Raw genomic sequence first — 18,389 nt, 5'->3', positions numbered from 1 at the left:
AATTTTATCCCCTTTTAAGTGCCCTTTGTAATTGTTCCAAACAACTGAGGCAGCTTTGCTGCCCTTCTCTGGACTCTAGTTAAAGGATATCCTCCTTCAAGATTGGTGACCAAAACTGAACAGCCTACTCAACATGAGGCTGAACCAGTGTTTTGTAAAGGGTTGGACTAGGGCCCCGTACACACGGACGGATAATCCGCTGAAAACGGTCCGCCGGACCGTTTTCAGCGGACATGTCCGCCTGGAGATTTCTGTCTGATGGTTGTACACACCATCAGACAGAAATCCACGCGTAATCAATACGCGGGGCGTGGCCGCGACGATGATGCGGCGACGTGGGCGGCCCTGGAAGTTCAAAGCTTCCATGCATGCGTCGAATCAGTACGACGCATGCGAGGGATGGCGGTCGGACGTGTCCGGTGAGTCTGTACAGACGACCGAACACGTCCGACGGACAGGTTTCCAGCGGATAGATTTCTTAGCATGCTAAGAAATTTTTATCCGCTGGAAACTGTCCGATCCGCCGGACAATTGTCCGCTCGGGCCTACACACGACCGGATCTGTCCGCTGGAACTGGTCCAGCGGACCAGTTTCAGCGGATCGATCCGGTCGTGTGTACGGGGCCTTATAGTTTTATTTCTTGAGTAAATACCCTTTTTGCAATTTGGCACTGTGTCGCTTTAACTGACAATTGCGCGGTCGTGCGACGTGGCTACCAAACGAAATTGGCGTCCTTTTTTTCCAGACAAATAGAGCTTTCTTTTGGTGGTATTTGATTACCTCTGCGGTTTTTATTTTTTGCGCTAATAACAAAAATAGAGCGACAATTTAAAAAAAAAATCAATATTTTTTACTTTTTGCTATAATAAATATCCCCCAAAAATATATATAAAAAAATTTTTTTTCCTCAGTTTAGGCCGATACGTATTCTTCTACATATTTTTGGTAAAAAAAATCGCAATAAGCGTTTATCGGTTGGTTTGCGCAAAATTTATAGCGTTTACAAAATAGGAGATAGTTTTATTGCATTTTAATTTTTTTTTATTTTTTTTTACTACTAATGGCGGCGATCAGCGATTTTTTTCGTGACTGCGAGATTATGGTGGACACTTCGGACAACTTTGACACATTTTTGGGACCATTGTAAGTTGCAGTTTGGGAGTTAACCACAGGGGGCGCTGAAGGAGTTATGTTTCACCTAGTGTGTGTTTACAACTGTAGGGGGGTGTGGCTGTAGGAGTGACATCATCGATTGTGTCTCCCAATAAAGGGGATGACACGATCGATGCAGCCGCCACAGTGAAGCACGGGGAAGCCGTGTTTACACGCGGCTCTCCCCGTTCTTCAGCTCCGAGGATCGATCGCGGGACCCCAGCGGCGATCAGGTCCGCGGGTCCCGCGGTCCCGGAGCTTCGGACCGGGTCGCGAGGGCGTGCCCGCGACCCACAGCTGGGTAGATGTACAGGATGTACCGGTACGTACATCTGCCCAGCCGTGCCATTCTGCTGACGTATATTTACAGGAGGCGGTCCTTAAGTGGTTAATGCATGATAATAGCCTGATACCCTTCCTAGCTGCAGCTTGGCATTGCATGCTTTTGCTCAGTCTGTAAACTACTAGGACCCCCAGATTCTTTTCCATCCCTTTTTATCCTAGAGGTTCTCCCCCTACAAAGTAACTTGAATGCATATTTTTAGCCCCCAACATTTTTAAATATTACATTTTGTCTACCGTATAGCTGCCCACCCCTCCATATTACCAAATTGTTGTAAAAATGCTATTTCCTATAGCAAAGTTATTGCCCAGCTTATGTTTGTATTATCAGCAAACACTGAGATTTAATTATTTATTAAACCTCTGTATTGTTTATAGGCAAGTTAAAGGGGTTGTAAAGATTTGTTTTTTATTTTCTAAATAGGTTTCTTTAAGCTAGTGCATTGTTGGTTCACTTGCCTTTTCCTTTGATTTCCCTTCAAAGTGTTTTTTTTCTTTGTCTGAATTTCTCACTTCCTGTTCCTCCTCAGTAAGCTTGCCCCCATCATCCGAGTTGTTCTGGCTGGTGGTTAGTTGACCAGAACAGCCTTCTGAGGTGGAACAGGAAGTGAGAAATTCCGACAAAGAAAACAAATATTTAGAAGGGAAATTAAAGGAAAAGGTAAGTGAACCATCAATGCACTAGCTCAAAGGAACCTATTTAGAAAATAAAAAACAAACCTTTACAACCCCTTTAAGCTGGCAATACATGGATCTAAATTCGACCATTCAGAAAATATGCCATTAATCACCACTTTCTGGACACGCTCCACTCCCAGGGGACATTTGTGATACGCTTATACCACCAATCCAGTGTGAGCATCTTTTATAGCTCTAAGCTTAATATACTTCTGAGGCTGGATGAAGTGTACAAGGGCATTGTTTTGCTCCTTTGTGGGTCCTATGCACGTATCTCCACCTTTTTTTTTTTGAGGTTACAACACGAGGATACCCCAAGTTAGGAGCAATCTGTCTTCCTGGCTCCTCGCTTCCAGAACTGCTTTGTTTATGCGAGCCAACCTCTTCTCTCCTGATTGGACTATACATCTTTTATTAGATATTGATCAAGGGTGAACCTTCTGTAAGATAGTGAGACCTGCTGTTTCTGTTCTTGCAAAACCTGAATGCATCCTGATGAAGTTTAACAGCGAAACGCGTTGATGCACTTGGGCTCTGTAGTTCTTTGTTTATGTTTTGTAATATTATTTTATGTCTGTTTTATTTATTTTATGTCTGTCCCTTTGTATACCATGTACATGTCTATGTTTCATTAAAGCAAAATATTTTATACTTTAATTGTTTGCTGTGCCGTTAAAGTCCGACCTGGGGTCCCTCTTTGGGTTTCCCTTCCCTTTTTTGTATCTCTTAGCTTTGTATTATCAGCAAACACTGAGATTTAATTATTTATTTAACCTTGGTATTGTTTATGGGCACGTTAAGCTGGCAATACATGGATCTAAATTCGACCATTTAGAAAATATGCCATTAATCGCCAGTTCGCCACTCTCTATCCAGGTACATACAATTTCCCTAATGCCAGAAGACCCTAATTTGTAAATTAAGTGTATGTGGGTTACTGTATCAATTGCCTTAGCGGAATCCAGATATACTATGTCTACAGACCTTTTTTCTAGCCAAATCCATGTTGGTTACATGGATAACCAAATATAACCGTGCATATTTTCAGCACCGATTATTGTAAAAATTTCACTGGTTCCCAAAAAAGTGTCAAAAATGTCAGTTTGGTGTCCGATCTGTCCACCGCAATGTTGAAGTCCCGCTATTACTAGTAGTGTCCCCTACTTTGTAGATGCAATAATTTTTGCGCAAACAAATCAATATACGCTTATTGCGTTTTTTTTTTGTTTTTTTTTACAAAAACATGTAGCAGAATACATATTGGTCTAAACTAATGAATATCAAAATCAAAACCGCAGAGGTGATCAAATACCACCAAAAGAAAGCTCATCAATTTTGTTTGGGTACAGCATCACATGAATTGTCAGTTAAAACGATGCAGCGCTGCATCGCAAAAAATGGCCTGGTCAGGAAATGGTTAAATCCTTTCAAAGTTGAAGAAGTTAATAGGTTAATCACACCTGAGGAGGCATACAGGTGAAACTCGAAAAATTTGAATATCGTGCAAAAGTTCATTTATTTCACTAAGGGCCCTTTCACACAGGCGGATCAGTAATGATCCGCCTCCGTGTGTCCGCAAAAGCTCAGCGGGGATCCTCCGTAAAATCCCTGCTGAGCTGGCAGCTGACAGGGCGGTCCCTGCACACTGTGCAGAGACCGCCCTGTCTTTCCTTTGCTCTCCCCTATGGGGGATCGGATGAACACGGACCGTATGTCCGTGTTCATCCGATCCGGCAGGCGGAAGAAAAATAGGATTTTCTTCCGTCCGCAAATGCGGATCTTTGCGGAGGCGGACAATTACGGGTGTCAGCGGATGGTACATGCTCGTAACACCCTGGGACACACACCTTCACCTCCTCCAGCCGTATGACATCACCTTTGATGGTTGCAACATTGTTGCCTAACATAGGAACCAACATATCGGGGTCCTATTAAATGCGGATCATACGTTTCTCCTGCTGTCTGTGAGGTGCTTGCTGTCCCAGTATGCCACAGGATTGTTTACTTTAGCACAGACGACGTGTGATTACGTTTGTTACGCTTATTGCAAGTTCGTGAATTGTGGTTTTCCTCATTTCCCTTATCAGGGATATATTCCTTCCTCTGGCTGTACACACTAGCTGATCCTTTTCAAAAACAAGTTCCCTATCGATCTTGTGATACCGTTCGCTTTGTGTGCCCTATGGATGCATCCATCAAGAGACCATTTGTCATACAACTATTTGTTCTCTGTTTTACGTTATTCTACGAAATCCTTGCTATCGTCCTGAAGAAGCCTCACGGCGAAACATGCGTCGGCGACTTCTAAGGATTTTTCGTGTACAGTGGTCATTTTTGTAATTGTATTTATTATTATGTATATTTGACTGTAATCTAATATGATATTAAACTTTATTTTTTAATATACTTCCTTGGCTTCAAAGTCTGACCATCAATATCTACTTGTAGTTATTGTTTCCCTTCTACTGAGCCTTTAAATGGTCTCTCAGTCTGGTTCAGTAGGAATCATAATCATGGGAAAGACTGCTGACCTGACAGTTGTGCAGAAAACCCTCATTGGCACCCTCCATAAGGAGGGAAAGCCTCAAAAGGTAATTGCAAAAGAAGTTGGATGTGCCCAAAGTGCTGTATCAAAGCACATTAATAGAAAGTTATGTGAAAGGGAGAAGTGTGGAAGAAAAAGGTGCACAAGCAGCAGGGATGACCACAGCCTGGAGATGATTGTCAGGAAAAGGCCATTCAAAAGTGTTGGGGACTTTCACAAGGAGTGGACTGAGGCTGGAGTCAGTGCATCAAGAGCCACCAAACACGGACGGATCCTGGACATGGGCTTCAAATGTCGTATTCCTCTTGTCAAGCCACTCCTGAAAAATAAACAACGTCAGAAGCGTCTTACCTGGGCTAAAGAAAAACAGACCTGGTCTGTTGCTCAGTGGTCCAAAGTCATCTTTTCTCATAAGAGCACATTTTGCATCTCATTTGGAAACCAAGGACCCAGAGTATGGAGGAAGAATGAAGAGGCACACACTGCAAGATGCCTGAAGTCCAGTGTGAAGTTTTCACAGTCTGTGTTGATTTGGGGAGCTTTGTCATCTGCTGGTGTTGGTCCACTGTGCTTAATTAGGCCCCATGCACACGAGACGCTGGTAAACATTGGTAAACGCGTGTTCAGAGGCAGTTGGACAGCTTTTTCAACTGCCCCTCAACACATTCAATTTTATCCTATATGTCCATGCACACAGTCTCGTTTATTGCCGTTTTCCAGGTAACGTGGCCAGTGGACAATCCACAACTTGTGGCCAGGTGACGTGGCCAGTTGACGTGGCCAGGTGACGTGGCCAGTTGACGTGGCAGGTGACGTGGCCAGTGGACAATCCACAACTTGTGGCAGGTGACGTGGCCAGGTAACGTGGCAAGTGGACAATCCACAACTTGTGGCAGGTGACATGGCAGGTGGACAATCCACAACTTGTGGCCAGGTAACGTGGCAAGTGGACAATTCACAACTTGTGGCAGGTGACGTGGCCAGGTAACGTGGCAAGTGGACAATCCACAACTTGTGGCAGGTGACATGGCAGGTGGACAATCCACAACTTGTGGCCAGGTAACGTGGCAAGTGGACAATTCACAACTTGTGGCAGGTGACGTGGCAAGTGGACAATCCGCAGCTTGTGGCAGGTGATGTGGCAAGTGACACGCTAAATACAAGTACACTGCTGCTCTCTCAGCTGCTACTCACTCTGGTCTCACAAAATTGTCTGAAATGGTTAAATAATACAGTTTTTTGAGCTTAGGTAGGGTTTCTTAACTAAACGCTTATAAACGCAAACGCGGTAAAATGCCGCGAAATTCGCAGTAAAACCGGCATTTTTAAACGCCGGTTTTAGCCTTTAAAAACGTGTGTTCAGCAGTAGACATTTGCAGGATGAAAACATTTCGATTCGTTATTTAATTACATTAGTTTAGTTAAGTTTGTTGCATTCATTACTGTACATTCGTTTTCGGGATTAATTTCGTATTCGAAAAAAATTATCAAATTCGAAATAATGTTACCACATTTAAACAAAACTATATATAACCATTTCCTGAAATTCGAAATTCATATAGAATGAAATTGAATTTGAATCGAAAAGATTAAAATTGAATCGAAAATACTAGAAAAGAATAGTATAGAAAAACAATAGCACAGAACAGAAAAAAAATATTTTATATATCTCTATATATCTATCTATATATATCTTCTGAAATTCGACTTTCGTATAGAATATATATATATATATATATATAAAAAAAAATCTATTCCGTTCTAATGTTTTTTTTCTATTCTATTAGAATTCGATTTTATTCTATTTATTTATATATATTTATATATATATATAACCATTTTCAGAAATTCTAATTCTGAAATTCTAATTACGTATAGAATGAATTTGAATAAAATAATTCTTATTTATAAGTATATTTTACTTGGAGATGTTATATGTGTCAGAGTTGATGCTGCTGACAAATGGAGTCAGAGAACCACTCGACATACTGACAAACATTCACCTTCACCCATGTAAATTGAGAAATTAACATTTATGAAGCCTTCCTGAAACCAAGAATGGGGTTATATAAGTAGTACATGGTGGTTGCACAATCTGAGCATACCAAGAAAAAAAAAAACATATGCCGGATGTGTCATACCAGTCTTAATTATTCCTGTTCCATCTGTTAGGATATTGTCTCCTAACTTCATACACTAATATAGATAAATAGAAAAAGACTGTGAAGTCTGAGACTAGGAGAAAGTGGACTTTGTAGGCACCAAATTTTTAAAAAAATATAAATAATTTTAATTTGAACAGTACATTAGCACAAAAAACACTGAACAATTGCTCAATTTGATAATGAAAAAAAGAAAAAAAGAAAAACACAAAATACAATGTGATACACAAATAACTCAATTCCTGTCCCTTTCTGAAAGACACCGCTGATAGCCACAGGGCTAGATGTATGAAATACACTATAAGCGCTGGGTGGCGTTGTAACTTCGAGAGATGGTGCAGGATGAGTTTGGATAAAAGTGGGGATCAGCTCGACATGTTTCGCGACGTTGTCGCTTCTTCGGGAGCTTCTGGGTGTTTAAAAGACAAAACAATGTTGCCATTAGAGATGTATATATATCTAAATACAATACAGTATTGTTTAAACATTAGGCATATTGTACATCAATACAAAGAGGCCTCTGAGCATATTGAGAAAAGCATTTTGACTGTGGCCATAATACTCACCGAGAAACGGTGTTTAGTGACTTTGAAGAGTGCTCAGCAGCGTCCAGAGTTAAATATATGATCAGACCAACTACCTTGGTCAGATGAAATGAGATACCAAGGGTCATAACCACACTGGTTCAAATCTGCCCGGCGGTGCATGGTCAGTGTGGTTATGACCCTTGGTATCTCATTTCATCTGACCAAGGTAGTTGGTCTGATCATATATTTAACTCTGGACGCTGCTGAGCACTCTTCAAAGTCACTAAACACCGTTTCTCGGTGAGTATTATGGCCACAGTCAAAATGCTTTTCTCAATATGCTCAGAGGCCTCTTTGTATTGATGTACAATATGCCTAATGTTTAAACAATACTGTATTGTATTTAGATATATATACATCTCTAATGGCAACATTGTTTTGTCTTTTAAACACCCAGAAGCTCCCGAAGAAGCGACAACGTCGCGAAACATGTCGAGCTGATCCCCACTTTTATCCAAACTCATCCTGCACCATCTCTCGAAGTTACAACGCCACCCAGCGCTTATAGTGTATTTCATACATCTAGCCCTGTGGCTATCAGCGGTGTCTTTCAGAAAGGGACAGGAATTGAGTTATTTGTGTATCACATTGTATTTTGTGTTTTTCTTTTTTTCTTTTTTTCATTATCAAATTGAGCAATTGTTCAGTGTTTTTTGTGCTAATGTACTGTTCAAATTAAAATTATTTATATTTTTTTAAAAATTTGGTGCCTACAAAGTCCACTTTCTCCTAGTCTCAGACTTCACAGTCTTTTTCTATTTATCTACATTATTCAGGATGTGGCACCTTATACTAAGGGGTGTTTGATTACCACCCCAGGGCAATTGTAATTCTAAATATAACTTCATACACTAATAGGCAGACTACTATGACCAGGTTCTAAACAGGACAAAATGCAGTATAAAAATCATTACCATACCTAAAATAGGGGCGGGGGGACTATATCGGTACTCAGTAAATAAGTTAAACAGAAGAGTATAGTAAAAGTATTTTCCTTGCCTGAGTGGTTCTGTGCATATCTTCACATATGTACACAACCTGTAATGTTAATAACTGTATATTGTCATTTTTTAGATTAATATCTCCTGACGAAGCTACAAAAGTAGCGAAACTAGTAGAGATCCTGTTCTATATGACCCCCTCCGCTTCATCGCCACCCTCAGATTAGGGTTCCATACCATCTCGATGATGTGTTGGCTGGTCGTATAACTTGTCTGTTTTACATTACTACTGATGTATTTTTTTTAAATTGTGTATTCCCTATTGTTTGATGTTACTTTCAAAAAATGTAACCTTTTTTACTTTTACTATACTCTTCTCTTTAACTTATTTACTGAGTACCGATATAGTCCCCCCGCCCCTACTTACCTCCTTGGCTTTTTTGGGCCTCTGGGGTCCCAATAAACCCTATCTCTATTCAAACTTATGTCTAGGATGATGGTACTTTAATTTTATGCTATCTTTGTTAATGAGAGGTCTCTCTATAAATCATCTCTATCCCAGTGTTTTGACAATGGTTCACACCTTCAGCCATGTAAATCTAGTATGCAAATGTAATAAGTATTAACACTTTTCAAGTATTTCTGACACCAAGTATTGGATTATATAACTAGTACAGGGTGGTTCCACAAATTTCTCACATCTAATCCTGTCTATAGACAATAACATCTGACTTTCCACTGTAATTGGATCAAAGTGTTAGTGCTAACTGTTTGGATATTAATCCCCCCGGCATTAATATACCCCAATATTACTGACATTATGTGTGTGTGTATAAATACACATACTGGCCTGGATTTAGAAAGAGATACGACGGCGTATCTCCTGATACGCCGTCGTATCTCTGAGTTCCGGCCGTCGTATCTATGCGCCTGATTCATAGAATCAGGTTACGCATAGATATCCCTAAGATCTGACAGGTGTAAGTGACTTACACCGTCAGGTCTTAGGCTGCAATCTCACGCTGGCCGCTAGGTGGCGCTTCCGTTTGTTTACGCGAGGAATATGCAAATGAGGAGTTATGCCCATTCAGAAACGAACGACCGCCCGGCGCTTTTTTTTTACATCGTTTGCGTTCTGCTTTTTCCGGCGTATAGTTACCCCTGCTATATGAGGCGTAGCTAATGTTAAGTATGGCCGTCGTTCCCGCGCCGAGTTTTGAATTTTTTACGTCGTTTGCATAAGTCGTTCGCGAATACGGATGGACGTAATTTACGTTCACGTCGAAAGCATGACGATTAGCCGACGTCATTTGGAGCATGCGCACTGGGATTCATTCGCGGCCGGCGCATGCGCAGTTCGTTTGGCGCGTGGACACGCCTGATTTAAATGTTACACGCCCCCTACCTGCGGAATTTGCATTCCGCCGGGGGATTTACGTTACGCCGGCTCAACTTTACAGGCAAGTGCTTTGTGAATAAAGCACTTGCCTGAAAAACTTGCGCCAGCGTAACGTAAATAAAGATCCGCTCACCTATCTGAATCTAGCCCACTGTATACAGACCTTAATTCAATCTTGTGTGATCTCAGAGTCACTGAGGAAGTCAATCTTGCAAGAATTCCTTTTGCCAGATTCTTTGATATAAGATCTGAACGGGAAGTGAATAGGCAGGCAGCTGTTAAAACAGGCCTGATGCATGGTCAGTCTAGCCTACCTCCAGCCCACTCCTTCATTATACTGCATACCGTTATGATGTGTTTATTTTTAAAGTAACCTGTTATTATATTAAGATTATAATATATGATTTGTATTTTACCTTTTTCCTGCAGAAAATATTTGCTGCTAGTCCATATTCTGATCCCATTCAAGTAGAAGATCCAGATCCTCAACCAATTACTGATGGTGAAGAAGGCCTGATTTGGGTTATCGGACCAGTTTTAGCTGTTGTTTTCATAATCTGCATCGTGATTGCTATACTTCTCTACAAAAAGTAATTAACTTAAATGTAGAATATCACAAGTGTTGTATGTGTTTTTTTTATGTTGCTAACGTTTTGTTTATTATTAATTTATTATACACCATTCTGCTTAGCTTCTGATCTTTAAAATACTTTAATACCCAAGGTTTAATGCCTAAGTTAGATAGCATTTGAATTCTTAGGCCGTGTACAGACGACCAAACATGTACGATGAAACCGGTCCGCCGGACCGTTTTCACCGTACATGTCTGCCCGGGGATTTCTGTATGGTGGCTGTACTCACCATCATACAGAAATCCGCGCGTAAACAATATGCGGGGCGTGTCCGCGCCGTCGCGGTGACGTGGGCGGCCCTGCCAGTTCAATGCTTCCACGCATGCGTCAAAGTCATTTGACGCATGCGAGGGATGGCGGGCGCTCGGACATGTACGGTAGGTCTGTACAGACGACCGAACATGTCCGAGCGGACAGGATTTCAGCGGGCTGTTTTAAAACAAGTCCAGAAATATTTGCCCGCTGGAAAAAGGCCCGGCGGGCAAATGTTTGCTGGAATCCTGTCCGCTCGGGCCTACACACTACCAAACATGTCTGCTGAAACTGGTCCGCGGACCAGTTTCAGCAGACATGTTCGGTCGTGTGTACGGGGCCTTAGTGAAAGAATTTTGGATAACAGATTATGCATGTTTCAGACAATATACCGGTAGTTCTCAGCCATTGATCACAGCTATTCACGAATCAACAGTGTACAGGACCCTTTTGCTATAGGTTCATGTTTGCTGAAGTAACCATGAAGTTATAGCCTAAGAGAATGCAGTGGGCATAAGGGTAACTGAGTCCGCTAGCTGCAGGTAGTTCTGTTCTGCCATACCTCTTATACCTGTGGGAGCAAAGGGTTTAACCTAAGGCAAACCATGTAAAGTATTCTTATAGGTAAATTATTTATTTTTACAGGTAACAATAATTTATAGATTAAAAATGTAATTCTGGCCTAGCTGTTTGCAGACTTTAGATTAAAATTAATGTGAAGTTATACTTGTCAAAATGTTTTCTGAAAGCCCAATTCATCCTTCAGTTTATATCAGCTTAACCACTTCACCTCTGGAAGATTTACTGCCCTTCCTGACCAGGCAGTTTTATTTGTGATATGGCACTGCGTTAATTTAACTGACAATTCCACCGTCGTGCAACACTATAACCAAATAAAATTAATGTATTTTTTTTCCCCTACAAATAGAGCTTTCTTTTGGTGGTATTTGATCACCTCTGCGGTTTTTATTTTATGCGTTATAAACAAAAAATTACCGACAATTTAAAAAAATATATATATATTTTTTTACTTCCTGCTCTAAAACACATTCAATAAAAAAAATCAAACGTCTTCATCAATTTAGGCCAATATGTATTCTGCTACATATTTTTGGTAATAGTGTATATTGATTGGTTTGCTCAAAAGTTATAGCATTAACAATCTATGGGATACTGTATAATTATGGATTTTTTTTTAAACTAGTAATGGCAGCGACATATAGTGGGACTGCGATATTGCGGCGGACAAATCGGACACCCAACTGACACTTTGACGCTTTTTTGGGGATTAGAGACATTATTACAGTGATCAGTGCTAACAATATGCACTGTCACTGTACTAATGACACTGGCTGGAAAGGGGTTAACATCAGGGGCAATCAAAGGGTTACATGTGTGCCTAGCTGGTGTTTCAGTGTAGTGGGGGAGGTGCTTTTACTAGGGGAAGGCATGGCCCAATACCCGGAAGTGCAGGATCTTGTATATAGCGTTGCTGCCCTGTAGCAGTATATGTGCTATAGGGCGGTCGGCAAGCGGTTAATATATTCCAGTTGCATCCAAATATCAAGGCAAAAAAAAACATATGTAGTGCATCTCTGAAATACATACCCGTTTATCCCTCGAAACAAGCTGCCAGTACAGAAAAATAACAAATTATCTATGAAGAGATCCTTTCCTGCTCTAATTGAATATCAAAAAGTGAAGCTGCCAGAACAAACTGAAACAAACATGAAAATAACTGAAATAAACTGCACTTTATTACAGAAAAAAAATAACTGTTGTTGTGTCAGAAACATAGTGCATCCTCCCTCCTCTTTGACATGACAGCATAACCCTGAATTCCCAAGGACATGTAGTGCATCCCTTCCCTTACTTTATTTTTTATTGATTACAAAGAACAAAGATCCCTCTTCACCCCCCCCCCCCCCCCTTTATAATGCCTCTTTGTGTACAGGTAAGTAGCACAAAAAGCTATAAACTGACAAGATTTTTGGCAAAATCAGCATGTAATTTTTGCAGTTAGCACATGTGTATATATACTGTTTCAATGATACGTTATCATGTATATTTATCAGACCAAAAGAAATAAAATAGAATACGTTTATTGTTAGGATTTGCGTATACTTTAACAAAAGGTGTGCAAAGTCTTCATTTTTCTTTTTTTAAATTAAGGATTCGTTGAGTAGAAAATTCTGTTTCCCAGTCAGCATAGTGCAGAGAAGAACCCTTGCTTTCTGTGATGAGATAGTGGTCATTCTACAGAAGTATGACATGCCCCTAGCTTATTTAAAATGATAACTGTCCAAATACTGTAACAGAGAACATGAGTTTTGCTGTCTGTAGAGCTTTAATGACTCGGCAGGCATTGTGTCAGAACACTACAGAGAGACCACTGCTTCCACACAAAGAGCACAGGTCCTTTTCTATAGTATGTTGCCAGGGAACATGCGCGACATGAAACTCACTGAAAACTGAGTATGCAGAGCTGCCACCACAGCTGCAAAATCTCTAGCTGAATTGGGGACATGAACAGAAGGTAGAAATAGAGAACAGCAGGATCAAGTACTGTGAAACAGATATGCCAATAAAACTTGGTTCACCACGATCCCAAACAACAATAAAATATAAGAGCTAACAATCATAAACTATATGTGCTTGAATCATAATGAATTAACTTGCGGCAATATTATGAGTGAAAACATATAAATACCACAATTTATGTGCAAATATTAGTGACCAAGGGCCAGATTCTCATACATTCGCGCTGCTCCTGGGCAGCGGAATATATGAGATCTACGTTACACCGCCGCAGGTCTACAGGTTTACATCCTGATTCTCAGAACACTTACCTGTAAACTTGCGGCGGTGTAGCGTTAGATTGCTCGTCGCAAGCCCGCCCAATTCAAATGGGGCGGGCACCATTTAAATTAGGCGCGCTCCCGCGCCGAGCGTACTGCGCATGCTCCGTCGGGTAAATTACCCGACGTGCATTGCGCTAAATGACGTCGCCCCGACGTCATTTGCCTAGATGTATACGTAAATGGCGTCCAGCGCCATTCACGGACATCTTACGCAAACGACGTAATTTTTATTGAATTCGACGCGGGAACGACGGCCATCGTTAACATTGGTTGCGCCTGCTAATTAGCAGGGGCAACCTTACGCGTCGGGTACGCTACGCAAACGACGTTAATTCGCTGCGTCGACCTCGCGTATGTTCGGGAATCGCCGTACTTACCTCATTTGCATAGACGACGGGGAAAAGCGACGATGCGACACCTAGCGGCGGGAAAAAAAAATACATTTAAGATCTGACAGCGTAACAGCCTTACGCATGTCAGATCTAATGGGTACCTATGCGCAACTGATTCTGAGAATCAGTCGCATAGATACCCGGGGCCAGATGAGGTGTTACGACGGCGCTAATGGTGTTGCGCCGTCGTAACGCCTTTGAGAATCTGGCCCCAAGTCTCCAAAAGACCGTGCCATATAACACTGGATATATAGAACCAGGTGCATTGCCACAGGTAACACTTTAAAGCGGGGGTTCACCCTTAGAGGGCACTTTTTCCCCTTAGATTCCTGCTCGTTTTTACTAGGGGAATCGGCTATTTGTTTTAAAATATGTGCAGTACTTACCCGTTTACGAGATGCATCCTCTCCGTCGCTTCCGGGTATGGGCTGCGGGAATGGGCGTTCCTTCTTGATTGACAGTCTTCCGAGAGGCTTCCGACGGTCGCATCCATCGCGTCACGATTTTCCGAAAGAAGCCGAACGTCGGTGCGCAGGCGCAGTATAGAGCCGCACCGACGTTCGGCTTCTTTCGGCTACGAGTGACGCGATGGATGCGACCGTCGGAAGCCTCTCGGAAGGCTGTCAATCAAGAAGGAACGCCCGCTCCCGAAGACCCATACCCGGAAGCGACGGAAGAAGATGCAGCTCGAAAACGGGTAAGTACTGCTCATATTTTAATACAAATAGCCGATTCCCCTAGACCGAACGAGCAGGAAGCTAAGGGGAGAAAATTTTTTTTTTTATAAATGGGTGAACTCCCGCTTTAACCACTTAAGGACCCATTCACGCCGATATACGTCGGCAGAATGGCACGGTTGGGCACATCAACGTACACGTACGTTGTCCTTTAAGCCCGGGCGCGCGGGTCCGCGACCTGGTCCGAAGCACCGTGACCACGGGACTCGCGGACCCGATCGCCGCTGGAGTTCCGCAATCGGTCCCCGGAGCTGAAGAACGGGGAGAGTCGTGTGTAAACACGGCTTCCCCGTTCTTCACTGTGGCGGCGTCATCGATCGTGTGATCCCTTTTATAGGGGGACACAATCGATGACGTCACACCTACAGCCACACCCCCTTACAGTTGTAAACACACTTGAGGTCACACATAACCCCATCAGCGCCCCCTGTGGTTAACTTCCCAACTGCAATTGTCATTTTCACAATAAACAATGCATTTTAAATGCATTTTTTGCTGTGAAAATGACAATGGTCCCAAAAGTGTCAACATTTTCCGAAGTGTCCGCCATAATGTCGCAGTCACGAAAAAGATCGCTGATCGCCGCAATTAGTAGTAACATTTTTTTTTTTATAAAAATGCAATAAAAAACTCCCCTATTTTGTAAACGCTATAAATTTTGCGCAAACCAACCGATAAACGCTTATTGCGATTTTTTTTTTTACCAAAAATATGTAGAAGAATACGTATGGGCCTAAACTGAGGAAAAAAAAATGTTATATATATTTTTGGGGGATATTTATTATAGCAAAAAGTAAAAAATATTGCATTTTTTTCAAAATTGTCGATCTATTTTTGTTTATAGCGCACAAAATAAAAACCGCAGAGGTGATCAAATACCACCAAAAGAAAGCTCTATTTGTGGGGAAAAAAGGACGCCAATTTTGTTTGGGAGCCACGTCGCACGACCGCGCAATTGTCAGTTAAAGCGACGCAGTGCCGAATCGCAAAAAGGGGCAAGGTCCTTTAGCTGCAGTTTGGTCCGGGTCTTAAGTGGTTAAAACACTGAGTGTCCACAAAAGTTGTCCCCAAGTATAGCAAACGCTCTTAGTGGAAACGTAGGAGCTCTAAAATAAAAAAGATCTAAGAACGCCTGGCTGACACACAGCCTTGACAGCCTGTAGTTTTCAGCAACACCAGATTGAGCTCATCAATGCATGTAATAGAAGTGGAACACAAAGGCACTCCCATGGTGTAGTAATTTTGAGTAAACACAGAAAAGCCAAGAGAAAATACAAGATGATTGTTACAGTATTTTTGATGTGACTTCACTAAGCCCCATCCAACTACGTACATCATCTGGGAATGCAGGGGTGCATTCCCTGATGAAGTCTGAGCTTTAATGGTATCCCAGTCTTAGTCCACAGGGTTCAATATTAAGTTGGCCCACCCTTTGCAGCAATAACAAAGGCAAGGCATTACAATACTTTTGGTAATATAGTGTATACAGTATATCACTTTATTTTTGTTATTCACAGACAAATAGCAATGTTTATATAGTGTTTTTGTTTAAAAAAAAATAAAAAAATTATAACTTGTTGCTTTTTCTTCTGTTGCTTCCACATATAGCAAACCAGACAGGTAAGAATATCTGTTGCTCCCTTCATTTATCAATGTTTTTATTTTATTTATTTTTTACTTCAGTTTGATTTTTTTTTTAAGTTTGAAGTGAAATATACTTTAATATTTCTATTACCCTGATTTAAAATATACATGATGTGGTCTTAAAAGTCCATGTTTTGAGGACTTACAGATGTATAATAGATTTCTAAGCTGGTTTCTAGACTTTCTGCAAGTGTAGGATAATACTCAGCTCTGAGGTGACACAGGGCACTGCAGTAAAAAGCTCAGTCAAAAGTCTTTGGAAATGTCTGGGATCTCGGTGGTGCTTTAATCTTGGTCTTTAAAGGTCTCTTGTGCAGGTATAGCTGGCTAAAACATTAAGACCACTCCCTAAATAATCTTTACACAAGGTTGACATTGTGTCTAGTGGACAACTAAAGATGTGACATTATGTCCAATCTAGACTTTTATTAAAAATAATTAAGAACAAAGCATCAATTCATTTTCATTTCATTTTTTACATTTTTAAGCAAACGGAAAAACTCAGAACCCAGGACCAAATGTTTACTGAATAATGCAGAGATCACCCCTCACCATCCAACAGATCCAGTGGAGATGAGACGCATTAATTTTCAGACTCCAGGTAAGCGAAAATTGAATATTGCACTAAAGGGACCACTGGAAAAAAAATTAAGTACAGATGCTCACATCTATACTGCTAATTTAAAGAATGGCTAAGAAGACAAACCATGTTTATCTATTTTTTTATTAACAGTGTACAATCTATGAATTGAAACCTCAAGATGAGTTACTAAAATATATTCTTGGGACCTATAGGTTATTTGACATTATATTTGTTCTATTGAGATGTACTATCTGGGTCTGAAAACAATGGCTAACTGACTTTAAGGTCCCAGCATGAAGAAGCTTGAGCACCATTGCTCTGGAACACATCTACACTGTGTATGCCTTAAATTTGGCTACCTGACCATGCTCTTGTGTACTATGTTAAACCAGTAAACTTATGTTGATTCATTCAGTGGTTTATAGGTAGGAGAAAACAAATTACTGTGTGCTCAATTCATTGATATCACATGTGGTATTTGGGTCACGTAACACATTTTTCCCAAATATCTCATGTGATACTGAAAATGTCAGTTTACATTTATGTGGTATTTACCTCAAACACAAAAACATTTGGTAAATACTGCATTTTTTTTTTTTCGTGGGATCCCATTTAAAATCCATACTGGACCCCATGGATTGGTGGGGCACACTGTTTTTTATTTTTTTAATACAGGCTCTACTTTTGTATATATTCTGCTGTCAGCGAGGAATCCCACTGAGAGCAGGTCATGGTTGGCGCTGTTCACTTGTTAGTAAGGATGCTGGTGTTAAAATACTGCAGGTCTGTACTAGTAAAGAACCACATCACTTCAATAAATGGCGCATGCAGTATTTTAGTAGTGTTTTTAAAGTGAATTATAGGAAAAAAATAGAAAATTTGCTTTGAGCATTTTACAGGTAATCTTAAAGCAATAGATAATGTTTCATAAATTGAGCCCAGTATACTGTATTATCAGATATGTTTTATCCTTCATGAATTTATTGTATGCAGTACATCAACACAATCCATTCATGAAGATGATTGTTTTTTTTAAATAGATCCGATTTTTTTTCTTTTGCTATAAATGTATGCCATTAAAAACATAGCATGGGGGAAAAAGTGTGTTTTTAACCTCCCTGGCGGTATGATTCTGTCAGAAAAAACATGCTAAAAGCGGTACCATTATTTGCAAGGAAATTTGGCGTTTTATATTGTAGGTCTGTAATTTTTAGAAATAACTCACTTAAATCTGACCAAACAAGATTCTAATAGGCATCCCAGGTATGACATTTTTTTAAAAACAAAATTATAAATTATAATATAATAAATAATTATAAATAATTATAACAAATAATAATATAATTATAATAAAAATTATTCAATAATGTAATCAAATCAAAATCACTGAAATTTGCTCAGTTGCAGAATTGTTGCTGTCATTATTTTTTTTTTTTTATGACGAATTTCCCCACAAATCGCTATCGCACAATTCTGCAAGT

General features: G+C 40.6%; 1 protein-coding gene across 18 annotated transcripts in view; it reads left to right on the top strand.

Annotated features, from left to right (window-relative positions):
- Positions 1-18,389, top strand: part of PTPRS (protein tyrosine phosphatase receptor type S) — a 565,376-nt gene that overhangs the window by 354,376 nt on the left and 192,611 nt on the right. For 13 of the 18 annotated variants that reach the window (XM_040322436.1, XM_040322492.1, XM_040322467.1 and 10 more), the window contains 3 exons: positions 10,237-10,397; positions 16,290-16,301; positions 16,814-16,926. In XM_040322436.1, coding sequence (XP_040178370.1) covers positions 10,237-10,397; positions 16,290-16,301; positions 16,814-16,926 — 286 coding nt within the window. The remainder of the gene's footprint in view (positions 1-10,236; positions 10,398-16,289; positions 16,302-16,813; positions 16,927-18,389) is intronic. The other 5 variants (XM_040322493.1, XM_040322494.1, XM_040322495.1 and 2 more) reach the window with 1 other exon arrangement.

This window comes from Rana temporaria, chromosome 1, assembly GCF_905171775.1.
Source record: "Rana temporaria chromosome 1, aRanTem1.1, whole genome shotgun sequence".
Lineage (NCBI taxonomy): Eukaryota > Metazoa > Chordata > Amphibia > Anura > Ranidae > Rana > Rana temporaria.
The sequence above is the reverse complement of the archived record's forward strand: the minus strand, read 5'-3'. Positions and strand labels throughout refer to the sequence as shown.